Source organism: Bos grunniens, chromosome 25 (assembly GCF_055505025.1).
Source record: "Bos grunniens cultivar Pamir isolate PY7600 chromosome 25, Bosgru_T2T1.0, whole genome shotgun sequence".
Taxonomy (NCBI): domain Eukaryota; kingdom Metazoa; phylum Chordata; class Mammalia; order Artiodactyla; family Bovidae; genus Bos; species Bos grunniens.
In genome coordinates, this window is record NC_141189.1 from 40,236,115 (window position 1) to 40,256,675 (window position 20,561).

General features: G+C 46.2%; 1 protein-coding gene, 1 long non-coding RNA gene and 1 pseudogene across 4 annotated transcripts; 2 read left to right on the forward strand and 1 right to left on the reverse strand.

The window, feature by feature from the left end:
* The first annotated feature begins 259 nt into the window (after positions 1-259).
* MEFV (MEFV innate immunity regulator, pyrin) lies at positions 260-15,536 on the forward strand. Its single transcript, XM_086376065.1, has 9 exons — positions 260-2,803; positions 4,810-5,631; positions 7,855-8,234; positions 8,655-8,750; positions 11,607-11,837; positions 12,237-12,259; positions 13,665-13,780; positions 13,958-13,990; positions 14,341-15,536. Exons 1-9 carry the CDS (start codon positions 2,527-2,529, stop codon positions 14,370-14,372), a joined length of 2,010 nt encoding a protein of 669 aa, XP_086232191.1. The 5' UTR covers positions 260-2,526; the 3' UTR covers positions 14,373-15,536.
* Positions 9,124-20,534, reverse strand: LOC147345541 (uncharacterized). 2 transcript variants are annotated; one of them, XR_015154873.1, is made up of 2 exons: positions 20,125-20,534; positions 9,124-9,486 (listed from the first exon to the last, which is right to left on the reverse strand). It is a non-coding gene; the product is annotated as an uncharacterized LOC147345541 (long non-coding RNA). The 2 variants fall into 2 exon arrangements; XR_015154872.1 differs by having other exon boundaries at positions 9,124-9,489; positions 20,125-20,520.
* Positions 14,373-15,536, forward strand: LOC147345542 (pyrin pseudogene; annotated as a pseudogene). The gene has a single exon (XR_015154860.1). The product of XR_015154860.1 is annotated as a pyrin pseudogene (transcript).
* Positions 20,535-20,561: the final 27 nt, after the last annotated feature.

Here is a 20,561-nt window from a genome sequence, read left to right on the forward strand (position 1 = left end):
AATGGGTATAAAGCACAGAGTTTAAAAAAAAGGCACAGAGTAAGCATCATTCAGGGGTAACTGTATCACCAACAAAACATTTGGAAAAATATCTGTAAGCCAAACATTTCATGACAAAGACAGCAAGTTTCAATCAGGATATGGCATTATTTGCCAACTCAGTGATAGAAATGCCACCATTTTGCAACCACCACTCTAGCAACTGATTTAGGAAGGGATCATCAATGAAGGCTAACACCATGGGGTGAAAGACTGAGAGCACAAGACCCTTCCACATGCCAGTTTACATGTTAATAACAAAGAAAGAAAATGACCTTTTACAATGGAGAGATCTCAAGGATAAACAGGATATATCCTCAATCTAATAATGAGGAAACAATCACACAAATCTACACTGAGGGACATTGTGCTTGGAACAGACTTTTTTTAAAACATTAATGTCTTCAAAGGAAGAATTTCAAAAGGTGAGGGGTGGGTTTCCCTAGTGGCTCAGTGGATGAGAATCCACCTGCCAACTCAGGAGTCACAGATTCAATCCCTGGCCTGGGAAGATCCCACGTACTTCGGAGCAACTGAGCCCATGTGCTGCAACTACTGAAGCCTGAGCACCCTAGAGCCCATGCTCTGCAACAAGAGAAGCCACTGTGATGAGAAACCTGTGCCATAACCAGAGAGTAGCCCCTGTTCTCCGCAGCTAGATAAAAGCCCACACTCAGCAATAAGGACCCAGCACAGCCAAAAATAAACAAGTTAATTAATTTTAAAAAGTGAGGGGAGAAAATTCCCTGGTGGTTCAGTGATTAAGACTCTGTTCCCAGTGCAGGAGGCACAGGTCTGATCCCTGGTTGGTGAGCTAAGATCCCACATGCTGCACAGCAAGGCCAAAAAAAAAAAAATATTAATAATAAAAATTTAAAAAATAAAAGATGGGGGGATGTGAAAGTGTTCTAGATGACAGGAGACTACAATGATATGACAACTAAAAGCAATGCATGATCTCTGACTGGATTCTAGTTAGGAAAAAAAATTTTTTTTAATGAGCTATCAAAGACATTATCAGGATAACTGGGGCATTTGATTACAGACGGATTGTAGTATTGTTAACAATATTAGATTCCCTGAGTGTGATAACAGTATTGTGATTATTTAAAATAATATCCTTGGAAAAAAAAAACAATATCCTTGGGAATTCCCTGGCGGTCCAGTGGTTGGGACTTGGTGCTTTCACCGCTGTGGCCCAGGTTCAGTCTCTGGCCGGGGAATTAAGATTCCATTCCGCAAGCCCAGAGGCGTGGCCATAAATAAATACATAAGTAATTATCCTCATATTCTTGTTCTTAATATTTAGGATGGTTAGGGTATTTGGAATGATACCTGATATGTTTTCAACTTATTCCTAAATGCTTCAAAAAAGAAAAAGCAGAAGTGTGCACGGGTGTATGAGAGGGAGAGAATCACCAAACATAATATGTAAACAACTGATGAACAGGGGTTGAGAGCATATACGTGTTCGTTGTACTATGCTCTTAACTTTTCTGTGGATTTGAAATTTTTCAGAAACAAAATTGAGGATAAAAATCACTGTAGCAGAGAGAGAGCAGTTAAGAGAGGAAGAAGTCACTCCGCCCACACCACGTCCATTAGCTTCGGGGCCATGGCTGGGGCCCCACACTGGGCTGTGAGCCCTAAGGACACCTTTTCACCCTTGTTTCTCCAGCATCCTGGCCCAGAACATGTGTTCAGTAACCGTACGTGTATGATGCCCTCCCTCCGGGGTCTGCTCCTAGGAAGTCATGGCAGAGTCAACTCTGGGACAAATGAGTCACGGTGGTGGTCCCAGGCGTGGCATTCCTAGGCCTTTATGTTGCTGGAAGAACCAGACAACTGGAACTACTTCCACAGGAGTGATCCTAGGGCTTTTCTCTTGGCATGCCTCCAGACCTCGCCTGTCTCCTCTGACAGGGAAGGGCAGAGTTGCAGGGCTGTATCTGCTGCTCCTCATCCTCCTACCATTGGCTCCAGAGGGTTAATAAAACCCCAAGAGTCTGGAGGAGAGAAGCTGACCAGAGGGACTGACCCTCATTGTGATTCTCTCCAGCATGGGACCAGGGACTCTGTTCCCCACTCCCACTCCCACCTTCCTGGGAGGAAGGAGGGAAGCATCTGAGAGGCTTCCAAAGATCAAGAATCTGGAATCCAATCCCAGACCCTCCCTCAAAGACTAACCCACCACTCCGAAGTCCAGCCTGGGTCAGTGACAGCTGGCGTGCAGGACCACCATGTGTCTGACAAGGCATTGAGCCCTCCCACCTGGAAAAACCTCTGATTCTTTGAAGAAGAGGATGCAAGCCAGCAATGACACACTAACAGCCTTAGTCTTGGTTCCCCACCAAAACACAGAGCACTTCCTGTGCCTTTTCCGTTATTTCACAAGCTGCATCTTTTCACTCTCTGGGCACCAGGACAGACAGTAGTTTCTTCCCTCAGAAGCAGGACGACTGCCTGCAGTCTCTTCTGGTCACCACCATGGTCAGGACCCGGAGTGACCATCTACTCTACTCCCTGGAAGAGCTTTTGCCCTATGACTTCGAGAAGTTCAAGTTCAAGCTGCAGAACACCAGCCTGGAGAAGGAGCACCTCCGGATCCCCCGGGGCCAACTGCAGACAGCCGAGCCAGTGAAGCTGGCCTCTCTGATGGTCAATCACTATGGGGAGGAGTATGCCGTGCAGCTAACCCTGCAGGTCCTGAGGGCCATCAACCAGCACCTCCTGGCAGAGGAGCTTCACCAGGTGATCAGCACAGGTAAGCGGCCCCAAGCGCCCTCCTCTTTCAGTGCAACTGCTGGCTGTTCGTGGAGTTGGGAGGAAGGTACAAGAGGGAACTTGTGTTCAGGCCAGTGCATACTGACTTGGGGGTCCGGAGTCCCAGGTCTGCGACAACTCCTGTGACTTCTTCAGCTGATCAAGTTCTGTCCCCTTCTCTGGTCTTTGCAGCTGGAGCAAAGCTAAAGCTCCCAGTGGCTTTAAAAAAACAAACAAACCCAGGAGGTTGAGGTTCTGATTATGGGGCCAGATCAGGAGAGGCAGGGGCTGGATGCCTGCTGGTAGAGTCCTTCACTTCATTTGACATTAACACCTACAGACGAGTATCTTCGGTTGAGCAAGAAACTAACCACTCCTATCAACTGGGTTGATGGGTAACATTGTTATCTCTTTTCAGTTTTGAGTTCTCCTCTAACACATGTCACAAAAGTATTCTAAAATTCTCAAAAGGGCTTTCTCCTTCCTTCCTTTTCTTTCTTTCCCTCCTTATTTCTCTTTCATCTTTTCTTTCTTTCCTCTTTTCCTTCCTTCTTCTTCTACCCCTTTGCTGTCACTTTCTGATTTTATTACACTGTGATCAAAGAATGTGGTCTATTGGATTTCTGCTTTTCGAGAGTCTTTTTTTTTTTTTTTTTTGAGATTTGGTGGGGGCAGGGGCGCTACTCTGGGACCAGTTTAAAAAAACTATTCTTCGATGTCTGAAATTTTCTTCTATATCTAGATTTGTTTTTTCTTTTTTTTTTTTTTTTCAAAATACCGCAACGGCGAGGGGCTGCGGCGGCTGGGGGGCGCGCTCCTCCACACGACTTCGCAGCGCCTCTATATCTAGATTTTAAGAATATATCAGGAATGCTTTTCATGTCCTTCTATGAGGTAGAGCAGTTTACATAACAAAATTTCTCTGCTCTTTGAAAGAGTGATAAAGCTAGACTGTAATCTGAACCTGGTATAATTTAATGAGGATAATTTTTAATTTTTTTTTTATTTTAAAACTTGGTTATGAGCCTCTTCAGGGTTTTTCACCAGTTCCTGAGGCAGTTTTTGTAAAATATGTTTTCCTGGAAAGCCAACAACAAAGTGTTTTAAGCAATCTTAATTTTACTATGGACTTTTTCAAACCAAAAATTAAGGTGCTAATTATAGGTTATTTTCTTTAGTAGTGGTTTTCAAATTGTATCCCAGAAAGACATTTCAGGGATTCTTTAGAAAGTTGGCAAATACTTGATTCAAAATTTATGAATTGTTTAACTTACAAAACTAACAAATTCATATTAAAATGTGCCATTAACCAAATTTTAAAATACTGGAGGCCATCAGTGTGATAGTTCATACTATACTTGAACTCCTTTTTATGGAGATGTTGAAATTCAGCCCTTTCTGTCATTTATGTTTAATTAAATATTGCCCTGACATTTCCAGGCAAACTTGTTTTTTAAACTGTTTACACTGAACTGAATAAGTTAGGATTTTATTCATTTCATGAAACCAAATTTACAGCAAAATATTAGCTTCTAAAGTTTTTTTTAATGTGAATTTATTTAACTGGAGGCTAATTACTTTACAATATTGTATTGGTTTTGCCATACATCAACATGAATCCGCCACGGGTGTACACGTGTTCTCCACCCTGTTCCTCATGACCCTTGATTTCAAACTTTTGCACCTATCTTTATTGACTGATAACTGAGTTTTGTAGATCTGTAAATCACACACAAATGTATACCAATTACTGTATACCAATAAACTATTCTATGTAAGACCTTATGTTGGAAACAACTTCTGCATAAAAAAGTTTGAAAAGTACTACTTCAGAAATAAGACAGCAGATAATGAATATGATCTTATTAAATGCTAATTGACTGCCATTGTCTAGAATGTCCTGAACTTCCCTAATTTCTGAGGGGGTTCTCTCTTCTCTCCCTTTCCCCAAATCTTGACTGTGAGCACCGGGCATTCCCATGCCTTTTCATCTCATTGTCTTTTCAGAGTGTCGGATACAAGAAAGTGACACAGACAGCTCAGCAATGTCGGGTTCCTCTGGGGAGATGAAGCCCAAGAGCCTAAAGACCCCAGATGGTCTGGAAGGTGACAAGCAGCGACAAAGTGCTGATGGGGCTGGCTGCCCACCCTCCAGCCAGCCTGAGGCTAGCAGGGGGCCCCAGAAGAAGCCTCTGGGCAAACAACGAGATCAGAAAGGCTCTGAGGGCCTGGAGGTGCAGAGCAAGCTGGGGGCCAAGAACACGACTCTGTCTTCCAAGAGAAGCCCCTTCCTCACCAAGGTGCCGCGAGAGAAGGAGAAAGGGAGCTGTCCAAGCGTCAGGCTGCGGAGGAACGCCAGCTCTGCAGGAAGGCTCCAGGGACTCACCAGCGGGTCGTTGGCTGGGTCCCCAGGAAGGAAAGAAACAAAGATATCGGAAGTATATTTACCTTCAGGAAAGAAGCGACCCAAAAGTCTTGAACTTACCATTTCTCCAGAAGAGACAGGACCCCTCAATCCAGAAATTCTTCTGCTTCAGGAGAAAATGAACACTGAGAATCCAAGCTCAGCAACCACTGCCAGCGAAGTGGCCACTCTGAAAACGGGACCGACCGTGACTCTGGAGAAAGGCTTCAGGAATCCAGGGCATGCCACGACCCTGGAGGGGACAGCACTCAGGAATACACCTTTAAGTGTACCACTGGCTGGAAAGATGATGATTGGGGAGCATCTAGAACCCACAGCTCCTTCAGAGAGGAGTGGAACTGGGGCTCCGAAGGCCTCCAGTGTGCCCCATGAGCCTTCAGATCCAGAAGTCTCTCCATCTTCAGGTAAGAAAGGACCTCAGGGTCCAGAAGACCTGGTATCCTTAGGAATGATGACTGGTGCAGGTTTTCCCGTGTGTGTGCACAGTTGACTCTTTGTGACCCTGTGGACTGTAGCTCGCCAGGCTCCTCTGTCCATGGAATTTCATAGACAAGGATACTGGAGTGGGTTGCCATTTCCTACTCTAGGGCATCTTCCCAACCCAGGGATCAAACTTGTGTCTGTGTTTCCTGCACTGGCAGACAGATTCCTTGCCACTGCACCACCTGGGAAGATGCACAAGCCTGCTTTTGTCTCTACTCTAACCATTTCACTGGACCCTTGAGTCCACCTTGAGGGCCTCAATCCTTTGAAAATCTGATTGTAGGTTCTGAATCCTGAAAAAAGGCATATCTGCACATCTTCACAAAATGTTGCAATGTTGAATACATTTCAGCTAGTTAGCTCTTAGACACTTCTTTAGAATCCCCAAGGGCTTCTGAACCTCAGGTTGATCATCTGGGAAAGACTAGGTAAATATCACCTTACAGTACTCCATGGCAGTATGTCAAGGGGCTGAGATTCTGCCAGTCTGTCTCTGAGCAGAGAGGAAGCTGGTGGCCAAAATTGTAGGTCTCTTTTACTAGAGGCAGAACTTAGGATGATGGGTTGTGAATGACAGAAACACCAAAGTAACAGAACTGAAACAAGATAGACATTTGTTCCCCTTTCACAAAAATGACACATAGTCTGGGATGAATGTGGTACCCTCTGGCTAGGAACCCCAGCTCCTGCTGCTTTTCTGCTCCACAGAGTTTGAAGCTCATGGTCTCAGATGGTAGCATCCTCATTCCAGGCAACAGGATGGAGGGACAAAGGAGAATGGTATCACTTAGGGAAGGTTTTTGGAAGTTTCTAGATGCTGCCCATGATGCCTCTGTTTACAGCTTCTTGGCCAGAATGTACAGACATACCTCAGCAGTAAAGTGGGTTTTGTTCCAGACCACTGCAATAATGCAAATATTGCAGTAAGCCAGTCACAGCAAAGTTTTGGTTTTCCAGTATATATGTCTACACTATATTGTAGTCTGTATTAAGTGTACAATTATGTCTAAAAAAACAATGTATATACCTTTTATTTTTGTCCTCACTGCATGGCTGTGTGATCTCCATTCCTCCACCAGGGACTGAACCTGGGCCATGGCAGTGAAAGGGTTGAATCTAACCACCAGACCACCAGGGAACATCCACACCTTAATTTAAAAATACTTTATTGATAAAGAATGTTCACCATCATCTGGTAGCACAGGGATGTCGCAAACCTTTATTTTGTAAAAAATGAAGTGTCCCAATAAAGGGAAGTGCAATGAAATGAGGTGTGTCTGGAGTCACATGACCACACCTAACTGCTAGGGAGGCTGGGAAATGTAGTTTTGGGGGAGCAGGGGTGAGGAAGCAGTAATATGGACCACAAACAATGTCATCATAAGGGAAGAGGGAAACTGTCACTGGGGAGCTCGCAGTCTCACTTACAGATATGAGTTCCTGGGACCCTGAGAGAGGAGGTGGTAGGAGGGGACTCGCGGATTAAGTGTGTTTCTATTTCCTCTTGTGTCTCCTATTATTTCTGTTTTATGAAGCTGTGCTGGTCTTGGAGCAGAGCTGGTCACGGCTGTAGGTCATCACGGTGGGTTACACCCTTCAGCCTTGTAAAGTTACTGCTGTACTTTCACATCATGTTTTCTGAATTACAATGTGAGCAGTGGCTCATTCATTCCTTCATTCAACACACACGTCCCAAATGTTTACCAGGTGCCAGGGGTTCTGCTAGGGTCTCTGGGTTCAACCATTAGCGAGTAACCATCCCCTGAGAACTCAAGTTATGCACCCTCTCAGTGGTGGTATGTGGTAAAGCCAACACCAGTAGAATGTCTTCCCATCTTTATACCACCTGTGTCAGTGTATGTGCAGGAGGAAGGCATAGAATTTATAGCAAAACGCCTTTCTTTAGGATAAATGCCTGACAATTCCAAGTTTCAGGACTGGCATGAGATCCAGGCCTTAGCCCTCAGTCCGAGTGTTCTCACTGGAGGGAAGTTGGGGGAGGCCAAGCTAGGAAAAGGCCTCAGTCTAACAGAGAATATTCACATCCCAGGTACAGATTCTCACCACGCTGATTTGCAGCGTCCCCTGGTAGCATCTTGGGTTTGTCACTCAGGAGCTTTTTTTTTCCATTGCTGTGTCCTCAGGGAGGCTGCAGGACAAGGCTGTGTGTCCTCTCTGCCGTGCCCAGGAAGGAGACCCGGTTGGTGGCAGCTGTGTGCACATCTCCTGCAGCTGCTCTGCGGCTTCCAGGGACCCTGAGGCCTCACTCAGCCGCTCAGCCAGCTGCCCCCGGTGCCAGGACTTGCTCCCGGGGAAGAGCCATGGAAGCCGTGAGTGGCAGGAGGGCCTGCAGATGGCCAGTCTGAACCCCAAGAGCCTGCCACAGTGTGAGCGTCACATGAAGCAAGCACAGCTGCTCTTCTGCGAGGACCATGGGGAGCTCATTTGCCTTATCTGCCGGCTGAGCCAGGAGCACCGGGGCCACCGGGTGCGCCCCATTGAGGAGGCTGCCCTGGAATACAAGGTAGGGCTTCCTGCATTGGGACCCTTCTCTGCTGGGCACCTGAACACACCAGAGGGGTTCCCTGAAACGCTAGGAGCTGGTGCATTAGCCAGCATTCTTGGGCTGTAAATGGCAAACACATACAAATAGAGCCAGCAAAGAGGGATGCTGCACGTAGCTCAGAGGTCTATGGGAATCTAACTTCAGATTTGGCTGAATCCAGGTGCTTACAAGAAATCTTCCTCACCACCTCTTGGCTCTGCTTCTTTTGGTGTGATGGGGTCATTCTTCCTCTGGTTACCTCTCCCCATGCTCCTGGCTGCAGCACCCCCAGCTTTATTCCCTGAAGCAAATTTTCCCATCTAGGGTTGGCACCAACTAAAGATGGCAGGGGCCAAAGTTTAAGCTTCAACAAATGTTTTTTGTGTGTGTGTTTTTCAGGAGCAAATTCAGAAGCAGTTGGACCATCTGAAGGAGTTGAGAAAATCTGGAGAGGAGCAGAGATCTCAGGGCGATAAGAAAACAGTGAACTCCCTGGTAAGGTTGGGGGTGGTCTGTGGCCTGTCATTGACTGGGTTCACCCCTGTAGAAGGAAGCAGGGAACCCAGAGTGAGCAGGGGTCCCTCAAGTCCTGTACTGGCTCACAGGGAAACATAGCTGATCACATATTTAGAGTCGTCTGCTCCTGGGGGGCAGGGAATAACAGGTGTCCAGAGATGAGCTTGTCCCTGGGGATGGAGTCCACCTCCAGCAAGGGGCATCTCCCAGGACCCGGTCACACTTTCTTAGACTCACCACAAAATGGTTTAGAGAAATGGATGCTGTAAGTGAGGAATGAGATTGAGGAAAGGGGAGGAGAGACTTTCTACTTTAAATACTGCTCCATGTTGTTTTCATAATTGCTGTTATCTTTTTTTTTACAAAAGCCATATTTATTTTTTAAATATATGGTTAAAGTGGACATTGTCTTTTAAAACTGTGGTTCTGTAACACTGCAGATTCCAATAAGTACCACTTAGTAGCCTTCCTGTTAAGGTGTCGTCCAGACTCTTGGATGCTTTAGTTGCTTCTGTTTTGCCTTCGTGCGGAGGTGCCTAACTAACCCACAGAGCCTTGATTTGTCTGATGCATTTCTGTTGGTTGGATTTCATCTCCCTGAATTCCAAACTTGTCAGGACCCACCACACGGCAGTGAGAAACAGGCAAAGAAAACAAAGGGCAGGATGAGAAGGAGGGGGGGTGGCAGATGTCCAGGTGTCTGACTTTTGGGAAACTGCTGAAAGAAAGAAAGAAAGTGAAGTTGCTCAGTTGTGTCTGACTCTTTGCAACCCCATGGACTGTAGCCTACCAGGCTTATCTGTCCATGGGATTCTCCAGGCAAGAATACTGGAGTGGGTTACCATTTCCTTCTCCAGGGGATCTTCCTGACCCAGGGATTGAACCCAGGTCTCCCACATTCCAGGCAGACGCTTTAACCTCTGAGCCAGCTGAATGGTAGTCAAATGAAAACCCTTTCCTATAACCCCAGGTGGCTTGAACTTGTGGGTGGAGCAGAGGTCAGGGGTGCTCCTGGTGGAGTGGAGGACGCTGAGGCAGGAGCCTGGGCTGCTCAGGGAAAGAAAAGTGTCCAGCCTTCCCTTCAGATGCAGTGACATGGGCCCTTATGAAAAGGAAATGCTGTTTTCAGGCCTTCACCTCCTCCTCCTTTTTCAAATAATGAAAAAAAAATTTTTTAATCATAGAAAAGAGGGTAGGAAACCTCCTTTTTACAGCAGAAAGCCAGCTAAAACAAGTACAGAAGAAGAATAATTGAATTAGAAGATTTCCACTATACAGTTGGCACCAACAGGGATCAGCAACAGAAGCTAAATTTTTTAGGAAAAAACCAGCAGAGAACAGCATACTTATATACTCTCAAACTACCACTCCCCAAATTACTCAGTAATTATAAAGGAAATAATATATATTTACAGTAGTGACCAGTAGACCCCTCCTTAACCAGTTACCAACCATAGAATCCCTATACTGATGATGGCAAACTGGATAGTCTTTGCCTCCCAATGGGATGGGCTAGAAAGAGCATGGCATTAGGTCTATGGCACCCTCACCCCCTACCCCATGTTTCTCCTGAATTTAATCATGAGCAAAACTATCAGAGAATTTTAGAATATAGGCCATTGAACAGGACGGTTGACCCGTCCTCTTAAAAAAAAAAAAAGTCCACATTACTGCCATCAACCACAAAAGGTGTCCCAGATTCCATGTTTAGGAACATCACATTGGAAGCTTGAGACTCACCACATGTCTCAAGTTAGACACATGTGGGAGTATCTATGCCCACATGTTTAGTGCTTAGTTGCTCAGTCGTGTCTGACTCTTTGCAACCCCATGGACTGTAACCCACCAGGCTCCTCTATCCATGGGGATTCTCCATGGGGATTCTCCAGGCAAGAATACTGGAGTGGGTTGCCATGCCCTCCTCCAGGGGATCTTCCTAATCCAGGGAACAAACCCAGGTCTCCCGCACTGCAGATTCTTTACCGTCTGAGCCACCAGAGAAGCCCATCTATGCCACAGAAACAGCAAATGCCACAACCCAGTCTTGGTTTTGTTGTTGATAGTCTAGACTCAGACAGTGAGTGATGGGGAAAGTGACTCGTGCGGACCAGAGGCACAGGTGTGTGTCTGTGGTGCTGTGCTGTAAAGACTGGGAGAACACTCTTCCACATTCGAAACCCAGCATGTGATTCAGCAAAGGCTGCTGACTGTAACGTGGAAGGTGTGTGGTTCTGCACGCATCGAGTTCATAGTCTTACTCCTTAATTACAGAAAAATACCAGGCAGTGTCGAAACCACTATCATATGTCAACTAGGAGACCACAGGTGGCAGGGGAACAGGGGCCAGGCAAACATCCACAAAGCGTCCTGGGAGGTCCTGGGCTGTCTGGAATTTACACCAGAGTTCTACCCACTAGCAGTCTTTGCTGTGTCTAGCAGTTTAGCTAATCAATGAATGTGCCCATATTAAAAATTAACAACAAAAGGTGCAGAAACATTTTTGGTTCAAAAGAACTTGAGAGATTTAGTCCTGTCCTTTTGAGCCAAAAATGAGGTTTCTTCTATACAGTCTATGTGAAGGGTCCTCTCCCTCCTTGGATGAAAGAAAGTTATCCTAGAGCAACTTCACCTGTCCATTGCAACTTTCTAGTGATGAGAAAGTCATGGGTGGCCAGTGTGCAAGAGTATTGGAAGTCAAGTTCACTTGCATCCAAATAGATGGACTGACTTGCCCCCATTCAGGGGGAGGACAGAGGACTCCCCCTTTGGAAGGTGGCCTTCTGGGTATTCCCTGAGCACACAGGCCCTTACACCTCCCTGACTTCTGTTCCCCAGAAACAAGCTGAAACCCAAAAGCAGAGAATCCAGTACCAGTTGGAGCAGCTGTGCCAATTTTTAGAGCAGCAGGAGCGGCTCTTTGTGGCCTGGTTAGAGGAGTTGGGCCAGACCATCGGCCAGGTTAGGGAGACATATGGCACCCAAAGGACAAGGGACATCGCCCTTCTCGACAAGCTGATTGGGGAGCTGGAGGCCAAGCAGTGCCAGCCAGAGTGGGAGCTTATGAAGGTGAGTGCGGCTGAGCCTGGCCTTCCTCTGTCCGTTGTGCCCAGTAGGATGACAGGGGCTCCCAATACTGCCATCAGCTCTCCCCAACCCAGTGGTGAGGCCCTTGGGGCTGGGGTGGGACTTGTCCTTGCTGACCCATAATGCCTCTTGTGCCCAGGCCCCTGCAATGCATTTTCAGGAACCCATGGTGGCCTAGAATCTAGGGGATCCCCCGGCATCTCCCAGGTGTCAGCAGACTTTGGGTACGGTTGTGGGCAGGCCCCAGCTGAGTTGCCACCTTGGTGATTAGAACTGGGGAGAGGGGCCCTGTTTTTGCTGATACTCTGGGGCAGGGAGAACAGGAGTGAGCACAGCCCTTACAACACTGGTGATGGAGAACTTCCCTCTTTTCTCTCCTAGGACATTGGAGTCACCTTGCACAGGTACCAAGAGGTCCCCTGATGATCCCTTGGTGGGGGGGGGGGGGGGTCCTGCAGGCAGCATCTGGAGAGGCAGCCCTAGGAGGGAGATGCTCCCAACCCTGGGGATGTGCCTCCTCCCATCTCCTGCAGCTTCCAAAGGCCTTTCTGGATTTGTGTAGGGAGAATGGGAGCATGATCAGGAGGGGAGTGTGGGATTGAAGATGGAACCCAATGAACATGCCTATCGCATGGTGGTGGCTTCCTAGGAAACCTCCCCGAACAGCCCGTGTCCTGTGCAATTCACCTTGTGAAAACCGTTCCTGCAGGACTGCCTGCTTGCAGGCACAGGGAGAGAGGCACTTTCCAGAAGTGGATCTTCTAAGCCCAGCAGGCAGCGGTGGAGGGGGTGGGCAAGAGAAGGGGAAGAGATGGGGAAGGGAGGGGAGGAAGGGAAGGGGAAGGAGGCTGGAACCTACAATCACTCAAGGGAACATTACAAGATCTTGACATTCAGGCCCTGGCTGAAAAATTAAATCTGAATCTTCAGGAGTATGACCCAAGCATCCATTTTTTTGAAGAATTTTTTTTGGTGGTGAAATACATGTAACACAAAATTTGCCATTTTAAGCATTTAAAAATGTACAGTTCAGTGAGTACCTTCATATCATCATACATCACAGTACTGAACATCACCATGATCCAACCCTAGAACTCTCTCATCTTCCCAAACGGAAACTCTGTACTATTATACAACTTCCCAATCTCCCCTCCCCCAACCCCTGGCAACCACCATTTTACTGTCTTTATGTATTCCACTACTCTAGCTACATCATATAAGTGGAATTATGCAGTATTTATGTTTTTGTGTTTATCTCACTTAGCGTATCTTCAAGGTTCATTCATGTTGTAGAATGTGCCAGAATTCCATTCCTTTTATTTTTTTACATTTATTTTATGGCTGGGCTGCATCTTGGATCTTAGTTTCCCAATCAGGAATCAAACTTGTGGCCCCTGCAGTGGAGTCTTAACAAGTGAATCACCAGGGAAATCCCCTATTCCTTTTTAAATTTTGGCTGCACTGGGTATTCCTTGTGTGAGTTTAATTGCTCTGCGGCATGCAGGGCCTTAGTTCCCCAACCAGGGATCAAGCCTCACCCTCTCCACTGGAAGCTCGGAGTGTTAACCACTGGATTGCCAGGAAAGTCCCCTGGTGTCTGTGGTTTTTAAAACTCCCCTGGAGAGCCCACCCCCTGGCCAGTGTTGAGGACCAGTGTTTAGAACTTGAAGCCCAGGAAGGAAGCTTTCTTTTTGAAGTGGGTCTGGGCTGGGTGTGCCTGGTGGAAGCTGCACCTCCCTTCCAGTTCATGAGACCTTGGGCCACCCCCATGCTCCAGCCCTCTTTTGCCAATGGTCTTTTTGCCTCTAGGGCCAAGATGGTGACTGTCCCTGAGCTGTGGGCCACACCACCAGAGGTGAAAGAGAAGATCCACCTGCTCTACCAGAAATCAGAGTTTGTGGAGAAGCGCGTGAAGCACTTCTTGGGTAGGTGGGCTTGCAGGAGAATGGGAGGCGCCCCCTCACCTGCCTTCAAGAGCCATGTAGCCCGGACCCCCTGGCGTCCCTTTTCTATCTTCCTTGTCCTTTCTGACTCTGCCTTCAGCCTGTCCCAGATCTGTCCCCATCTGGGGAACCTAACTCAAACTCCTTCTCTCCTTTTAGAGACCCTGCGCTCAGAAGTGGAAACGTTCAATGGTGAGTATGGTGGTGGTAGTTTGTGTTGGCCAGGGGTCCCTTGTGCTGTTGATTTCTAGGCATTATTTAGAAGATTTAAAAAAAAAAAAAAAAAAACCTATAACAAAGGTGGGAGAAAAGTCATGACAAGTTCTCATAGTCTCTGAGCCAGGGTCACTGCCAGACCACAGAATATCCAAGGCCGGCTTGGGTGCCAGGGAGGAATGGCAGCCTGTGAAGTCAGAGGAAGCCAGGCAGGTCCTGAGCAGGGAGGAGGGGTCCTTGTCTTTCCTTGTTGTGGGGATTGGGGCAGATGTAGTCCCTCTGACTGGGGATGCTCAGCATTGCCCGTATCTCCTTTTTCTCTGTAGTTGCAGAACTGATTGGTGGTCAGGCACCCTGAGGCGAGTAGCCTTGGCCTGCTGGGTCCCTGCTCGGTCCCCCAGTGCGTTCCTGAAGAAGGACCCTGTCCACGTTTCCTGGATGTGGGGAAAACCCTGTGGGGATGTTGTCCATGGACCTGAAGTCAGGAATTCTGTTCTCTCTGCAGTTAATGTGATTCTGGAAGCAGAAACTGTCCACTCCAACCTCATCTTTCATCTTCTCTGATGATGTGAAGAGTGAGAGCCTTGGGGAAAAAAAGTGCGACCATCTACCTGCTAGTCCAGGAAAATTCTATAGCTGATTCGTGGTGCTGGGCTCTCTGAGCCTGCTCTCTAGCCACCATGACTGAGAAGTGAAGGTGGGAGACAAGCCAGGGTGGGTCCTGGGTGTCTGCAACGCAGCCACGAGCAGCAAGGAGAACATGACTCTGTCACCAGAGAATGGGCATTTGGTAGAAACAATGAGGCAGTAAACTGAATGCCAGGCATGCACCTTTCTCCAGATCCAGATGGGGGAGCCCTGCTGGCATGGGGGCATCTCGGTTGACTACAAGATGGGGACATCTCCTTTTACAATGTGACAGCCAAATCCCACATCCCTCACAGCCACTGGCTACTTTCCCCCTGGGCCCCTTCAAACTATCCTCAGCCCCAGGACACATGATGGAGAGAAGAACATGGATCCTCTGACCATCTGTCCAGTGGGGGTGGCCACGGCCTCCCTGAATACCGGACACTTTGCATCTCCCTTCAGGCTCCTGGCTTTGAATCTTGAATCCATACACTCGACAGTCATTACTGGGTTCCAGTGCTGTGGGGAATATAATCAATAAAAAAACAGTCCCCGTGCCCAAGGAGTTTATGGAACAGAAGCAGAAGTAGGTCACAAATAGTGGTAAGGATAAAGAGAACACACATACAGATGATACAAGGCTTTCAGAGTACACAGCTGTTGCTTAATAAATCCTTAAGAATTAGCACCTAAGATGCTCCTGAGACAGAGCCCATCCTCATTTTCCCTCAGGACCCTTGGCAAGGATGTGTTCCTTCATTCTACCTTCCCCTGTCTTGAGGACTTAGGAAGCCTGAAGAAAAACAAGCAGACTAGATCACTACAAATCACTTTTGTACCTGGATTAATGAACTGTGGCTGGACCTCATAAATAAATCGCTTAGAAAATGTAGTTGTAATTGCATTTGTTGTCACTCAGTTGATTACTGTGAGATTCTGTTTGCATACAGAAGACCATGAAGGAGATGGGGCTGCTGTTACTATTCTTCCTGAGCTCTATCGGCCAATCTGTGGGTCTGTGGAATGTTAGGTTCTAGTTCATTCTCCATTTAGAGAGACATAAAGAGAGAGGGGGAAGGAGAGGGACAGACTCGGAGTTTGGGGACAGTAGATGCAAACTATTATGTTGAGAATGGATAAACAACAAGGTCCTACTGTATAGCACTGGGAACTATATCCAGTCTCCTGGGATAGACCAAATGAAAAGGAATATAAAAAAAGAATGTCTGTATGTGTATAACCAAGTCACACTGCTGTATGGCAGAGATTAGCACAACATTGTAAATCAACTATACTTCAAAAGAAAAAAATTAACACAGCCAAAGAATAAAATGACATATAGAGAGGGATGTAAGAAAAGAGGAGGATCAAATGAAGATTGAACCACAAACTCCTGCTACCCCAACTCCTCTTCCCATCTTCACAGTGGAGCCTAGATTCTCCATGGTTGTGACCAGAGCACAAAACACATGCTTTCCTTTCTTCATGGAGCTTTGTTCTACATGCATAATCGACATGCTGACACAGCTCACGTGCCCTGTTTGCTCAGCTGTTCCCTGGGTTTGGCATTTGTTGTTACCAATTCTCCCTTGCTATCTTTCCATGAACAGCTTGGTGTACGTTTTCTGCCACCTTCCCATACACATGATTTTTCCTCCAATTGTTCCTAAAACTGTTTCAGAACGTGAACTATTTGACAATACTTTCAGTGGTTGGCCATACAATCCTTCAGAAAGATTTTAAATGTTTCATGCCTGAAGCAGTGTTGATCATTTACAAAATTTTTGCCGATATGATAGAAATGTAATGAGATTTTACCTGTGTTTTACTTCATTACCTGAAATTGAGGCTATGAATTTTTCCATGTGAACTTCTACTTTTTTGCTTCATTCTGTCAACACACATATTTGATAAACAATCCATAATAGTAATAGTTTCATTCAAGCCAAACTGAGGACAACAGCCTGGGAGACACAGATTTAAGAAGTACTTGAACTGTGTTCCATAGAACCTCAAAATGGGGGGAGGTTCATACAGGCAAAACCCCAAAGCTACATAAGTTGTTTGTCAAGAATTATAATTGAAGCTGGCAAGAATAAGAGTGCTTATTAAGTAAGGACTGGTTGGGGTCCAAAATGGTTGCAAAGTTACAAGGGGAGACCTTGGCCCATTAGGTTGCAGCTGGCAGCTACTAGCAGATACATTTCTGAGAATGGTTTGTGCTATCCTTGAGTCTGATACAGTTCAGAAAATTGAGGTTCTCAATGATGCAAGCACAAGTCTGAAATTAAATCAAAATCACTATCCTGCTCTATTTTGGATGCCTGAATCACAGTCTTATATCTTGGCAGAACAAGGAACATTGGGCTTCCCTGGTGGTCCAGTGGTTAAGAATTTGCCTTGCAATGCAGGGTACACGGGTTCGATCCCTGGCCAGGAAGATTCCACATGCCGTGGGGCAACTAAGCCTATACTCCACGACTATTGAGCCTGTGCTCTAAAGCCAGAGAGCTGTAACTACTGAGCTCACGGGCTGCAACTATTCAAGCTCAAGACACAGCAAGAAAAGCCACAATGAGAAGCTCACACACTGCAACAAGAGAGTAATTCTCACTCCCAGCAATTACAGAAAAGCCCACGCACAGCAACAAAGGCCCAGCATGGCCAAAAAGTAGTATTAATAAAAAAGAACAAAAAACATCAAACATGACAGGTTTCAAATGAGGCAGATTAGCATGCACACAACTAGTTAGCATGACCCTGGTGTCTGGGAAGAGAACCTCATCTTTAATGGAGTACTAGCATTGGCGTTATGGGGGTGGGAGGGGAACATTTATCCCTATCTTCAAAGAGGACATTTTCAACAATCTGGTAGCTGTAGTCTTTTTTTTTAATGGTTAAAGAATATGTACAATGTAAGTCAGACAACCCATAAAACAGGCTATTCTAATTAGCATAAAGTTCAAGCCAAATCATTTTTAAGCAAGAATGACTTCCCCATACCTCAACATGTTAAAAACTGCTTCCATCAAGTCTATAAAAATGGTACAGTTCCTTTAACTACTTGCTATGTGGGATCCAGATACTCAATGAGTTTTTTGTAGTACTTTTACATAAATATTTTAAGTATTAAATATTTGTATTTGTAGGATGTAATTTTCCCTATCAGGTGGTTTTTTTAAATTGAGATATAATTCACATATCATAAAATGCACCCTTTTAAATACACAACTAAATAGGTTTTAGTATATCCACAATGTGTGGATCAACACTAATTCCACAACATTTTCATCACCCCCAAAACAAGCCTTGCACCCATTAGCAGTCACTGGTCTTGCCCCTCTGCCCTCAGGCCAAGACTACCACTAACTATTTTTTATCTCTATGGATTTGCCTGTTCTGGACATTTCACATAAGAATTACAATATATGGTCTTGTGTGACTGGTTTCTTTGGCTCAGCAGTGTGTCAAAAGTTCATTCATGTTGCAGCATGTATCACTGCTTTGTTCCTTTTTTACTGTTAAATAACTCATTATATGGATATACATCTTCTTAATCTGTTCTGCAGACAAGTGGGTTGTTTCTACTTTTCAGCATGAACAATGCTATTTGTGTATAGGTTTTCATTTCTCTTGGGTTTATACCTAGGAATGGAATTATTTGATCCTATCGGAGAAGGCAATGGCAACCCACTCCAGTACTCTTGCCTGGAAAACTCCATGGACGGAGGAGCCTGGTAGGCTGCAGTCCATGGGGTTGCTAGGAGTCGGACATGACTGAGCGACTTCACTTTCACTTTTCACTTTCATGCATTGGAGAAGGAAATGGCAACCCACTCGTGTTCTTGCCTGGAGAATCTCAGGGACGGCAGAGCCTGGTGGGCTGCCATCTATGGGGTCGCACTGAGTCGGACACGATATGAAGCGACTTAGCAGCAGCAGCATAGTAATTCTTGATGCTTTTGAACTATTGTGTTGGAGAAGACTCTTGAGAGTCCCTTGGACTGCAAGATCAAACCAGTCAATCCTAAAGGAAATCAGCCCTGAATATTCATTGGAAGGACTGATGCTGAAGATGAATCTCCAATAATTTGGTCACCTGATGAAAAAAACTGACTCATGAAAGAGACCGTGATGCTGGGAAAGATTGAGAGCAGGAGGAGAAGGGGATAACAGAGGATAAGATGGTTGGATGACATTACTGACTGGATGGACATGAGTTTGAGCAAGCTCTGGGAGTGGATGATGGACAGAGAAGCCTGGCCGTGCTGCAGTCCATGGGGTTCCACAGTCTGAAATGACTGAGCAACGGAACTGAACTGATAATAATTCTATGCTGATATTTTGAAAGACTGCCAAACTGTGGCTAAGCATCTTTTCTTTCTTTCTTTTTTTCACTACACTGTGATGCATCCAATGTCTTAGTTCCCCAACCAGGAATGAAACCAATGGACTGTCAGGGAACTCCCACTAAATATCTTTTCAAATGTCAGTATCATTTAGCTTTCCTCCTCTATGGAATGGTTCCATGGCCTTTGCCTCAGTCTTCGGTCAGTTGGCAGGAGCTCTGCGCGCTGGGAATGCCTTATTCTTTATTTGACTTATCTTGCACAATTACATTCCAGTCTACCGCTTGTTTGACTTTATCAATATTATTTTCTAAAGTTTCTTTTTTTAGTACATTCTCACAAGTTTATATTCTACTTTAAGGCACCTCAGTTTCCTACTCTGTCTCAATATTAAACTTAGCGTTCTTGTAAATATGCTTTCATTGGCTATTAAATCCCAATTTGGGGGTATATAAAGACAGGAGTCTTCCTTTTTTCCAGGAAGAACAGACAACTTTTGCTAGTACCAAAAAGCCACCCTTTCATACAAGTCGACATATATTCAGACCAATTTTAGCATTTATTGTTCTATTTATTCACTCGTAGTTCAAACTATACAGCTTTGATTAAAGAAGGTTTTTGTTTTTGTTTCGTAATTTTGATGTCTGGAAAGACAGGTATTCTTTAACTTGTTGCTATACAGTTTTTGTGGTTTTTTTTTTTTTGGCCACACAGTTTTGACAATAGTCTCTTCAAAACACATTTTAGACCATGGCTGAATCACCCAGTTTCCGTTAAGAAACGAGACTCGTTTATATTTTCACTTTAGTCATCCTGACTGACAGTGACTTTACACAGAGAAATAAGGCAATCTCTGCTCTTGTGTGGCCCAAAATCTTGACCAATACCTCCCTGGCGAATGAACCGAGTATGTGAACAAGGCAGAAAGAAAAGATAAACGGAGAACGGAAGCGGAATGGACAATTACGATTCCTCAGAAAGTAAGATGGCCGGTCCAGACCGCAGTGTAGGAGTTGGCATACAGGAGAGGGGAGCGTCGCCCGGCTCTGACCAACGGGCGGCCCCTACCGAAAGAGACGGCTGTAACAGAACCCTAGACCTGATAGAGGCCAGAACCCACCACCAACTCACCGCCACCTCAGTTTTTTGATAGACCCCAGGTGCTGCGGCGGAAACTGCGGCTACCTAGCACAGACTTTCCGGTCCTCCCGACAGCCCACTTCCGGTCGAGCCCCGATCCTGCTCGGCCCCAACCGCTGAGCCTGACGATCTCCCATTGGCTGTGTGGCGCTGAACTACATTTCCCAGCAGCCCCTGTAGTTAGCCCTTCCGTACTTGGAGTGGTGCCAACCAGGTTTGGCGGGCTGGAGCTAGCCTTTAGTTTTCCGTCTCCCAGGTACAGCCGCAGAGAAAGCAGATGCTGCCAACCTGGCCTCCCTGCGGTCCTGAAAGTCCTGCTGGTCGGCCTCGAGCCTCGCCTTCTGAAGCGCAGACTGCCCGCTCCAAGCGAGGAGACCAGGCTTCCGCACCGGAAACAAGGCACCGGGCGTGACGTCACGGCCGCCTAG